Source organism: Cyprinodon variegatus, unplaced genomic scaffold (assembly GCF_000732505.1).
Source record: "Cyprinodon variegatus isolate N-32 unplaced genomic scaffold, C_variegatus-1.0 Scaffold888, whole genome shotgun sequence".
Taxonomy (NCBI): domain Eukaryota; kingdom Metazoa; phylum Chordata; class Actinopteri; order Cyprinodontiformes; family Cyprinodontidae; genus Cyprinodon; species Cyprinodon variegatus.
Genome location: NW_015151341.1, coordinates 264,874 through 267,003, shown reverse-complemented (window position 1 = coordinate 267,003; position 2,130 = coordinate 264,874). Strand labels below are relative to the sequence as shown.

The 2,130-nt window shown below is 35.9% G+C and overlaps 1 protein-coding gene across 1 annotated transcript; it reads right to left on the bottom strand.

Annotated features, from left to right (window-relative positions):
• Nucleotides 1-331: 331 nt before the first annotated feature.
• On the bottom strand, nt 332-1,687 carry LOC107099604 (the record flags this gene model as incomplete). Its single annotated transcript, XM_015397809.1, has 5 exons — nt 1,609-1,687; nt 1,085-1,411; nt 696-956; nt 501-560; nt 332-427 (listed from the first exon to the last, which is right to left on the bottom strand). Coding segments are annotated over exons 1-5 (823 nt in total), but the record flags the coding sequence as incomplete, so codon positions are not given.
• Nucleotides 1,688-2,130: the final 443 nt, after the last annotated feature.

The window sequence follows — 2,130 nt, the reverse complement described above, 5'->3', positions numbered from 1 at the left end:
CCTGAGCTAATTATTATGGGAAAATATTCATAACAACATCACAGCTTATGAAAATAATTAAATTCAATTTGATAATTTATCTCCATAAAAGGAGATCGTCTCATATTGTACTATATTTATAGTAATGTTAAAAAATAATGTTTATAAATCGTAATAATCACCTCCAAATTGCTTTATTTTTTTTTCAGAATAAAAAGTTGAGTTTTACCTGCATTTGGTTGCATCCAAAGGATGACCTCTCAGTGAACATAGCACCGTTTCTGATGCCCAATAGGGATGAAATGGATACTTTATATTTTTTTAAGTTTTACAAGGAACCTTGAAGACTCACCTTCAGTTTTGGTCCAAACTATGATGATGACGGCTGCTATCAGAGCAACTAAACCAAGAGAGCCAGCGAGGAACCTCCACCAGTCTGATGCATGTTCTGTGCAGATACAAAGGAGAGAAACTAGAAACTGGTGGAACATCACAGAATGCAGAATTAGACAGCGTTTTACCTGGTGTGACTGGGTTTTCACAATGAGCAAAGGCAGATTCAGTTATTGGTTCATCTTGACCTTTGAAAAAATAACAAAACTCAACTCATTACAAATAATTTAATCCATGTATATCTCTGTTTTTCCAGATTTAAGATAATTATTAGTTTGTAGGACAAGCGATTGCAAACTCATTGCACTCCTTGATTTTCTCACCTGTTGGATGAGAGTTGAAGGTAAAAGTATTAACTTTACCATCTTCTGTCTTCACTTCACAGCTGAGAAAGTTAAACCTTGATGTGTAAATGTAATGAGACCTCTGGAGGGGGATCACAGCAGAGCAGGAAGAGGACGACTCTTGGCTTGTGTTAGTCACATAGTTACCATCAAACAACCACTTCACTCTGTGTTTACACACTTCATTTGTCAATAAAGAACAGCTTAATGACACCATGCTCAGGGTATGTCGTTCTGTAACTGAAATTGATTTTGAGGAGAAAAGCAGAGAAATTATGGTTCCTTCAGTTGTTGAAATCGTTTTGATTCTGCTGTAAGCAGGTTGATATTTCTTAAAGTTGAAGATGAAAACATTGTATAATACTTACACTGAACAAGATAAAGATGGACGGCGGCATCAGAAACTGAAATTGTTCCTGGGAATTGCTGTCTGCAGTTGTACACACCAACATCCTCAGCTCTGACTTTCTTTAAAACCAGAGAACAGTTTGCAGAAAGACTCAGTCTGTCTGATCTGGTATTTTTAATCTGTCCATGATTAACCAACTCTACAGTTTTTCTATCAGAGTTGCTGTAGGACCAGGTGTTGGTGTGACAATTATTGTGAGCCACATTTTCAGGAGACAAAGTGACATCCTCTCCAGCTCTGACAATGATGAAGAGATCTGCATATGTGACTACAGCTCCTAAGGACACTAAAGCAAAAATATTCCTGTCAGTATGTTATAGAAGGTTATTAATTGATTCAATGTTTGAATTCTTACAATGACATTCTCAACAGGAACTTAAATCAAGATCTAATCTACACATTTGACATTACTGATCAATTAAGAAGTTTTGTTAATGCTGAAATGAAGAGAACCAGATAAAGAATAGTGGTTCAGAACCTCACCTGTGAACTGCAGAATCAGGATGAAAAATAAAAACATTTCTCTCAACCTAGATTCCTCCATGGTTCCTCTCTGCTTCATCGTCTCTCTCTGCTTCCTGAGTGACTCTGTCAACTTGAGCTTTTAAACCACTATCTTTCTACTTCCTGTAATTATTGAGACTTTAACTTCCTCATTTAAGCTGTGATCCTTACTGCTTCAGCTGGTGCTCTAAAGCAGGAAGTTTGGGTCGTCCTTTGCAATTTCCTAATTCTAAACAATTCAACGTAATGTGGATTCAACAAACCACTGCTAATTTAGTCTGGAAATGGATCACATGTATCCAGTTTAATCAGCTTTGTACATATTGCACATATAAAGTATATATTTTGTAGATTTTTTTTGTTAAACTGCCTAATTATTATAAGTCTGCAATATTTGATACTAAGCCTGCATGTTATAAAATGATTTGAAATCAGAAGAATACACTTTATAAAAAACATCCTGCAGCAGAAAACCAAAATGCATAATGGCTCCTTGTGTTC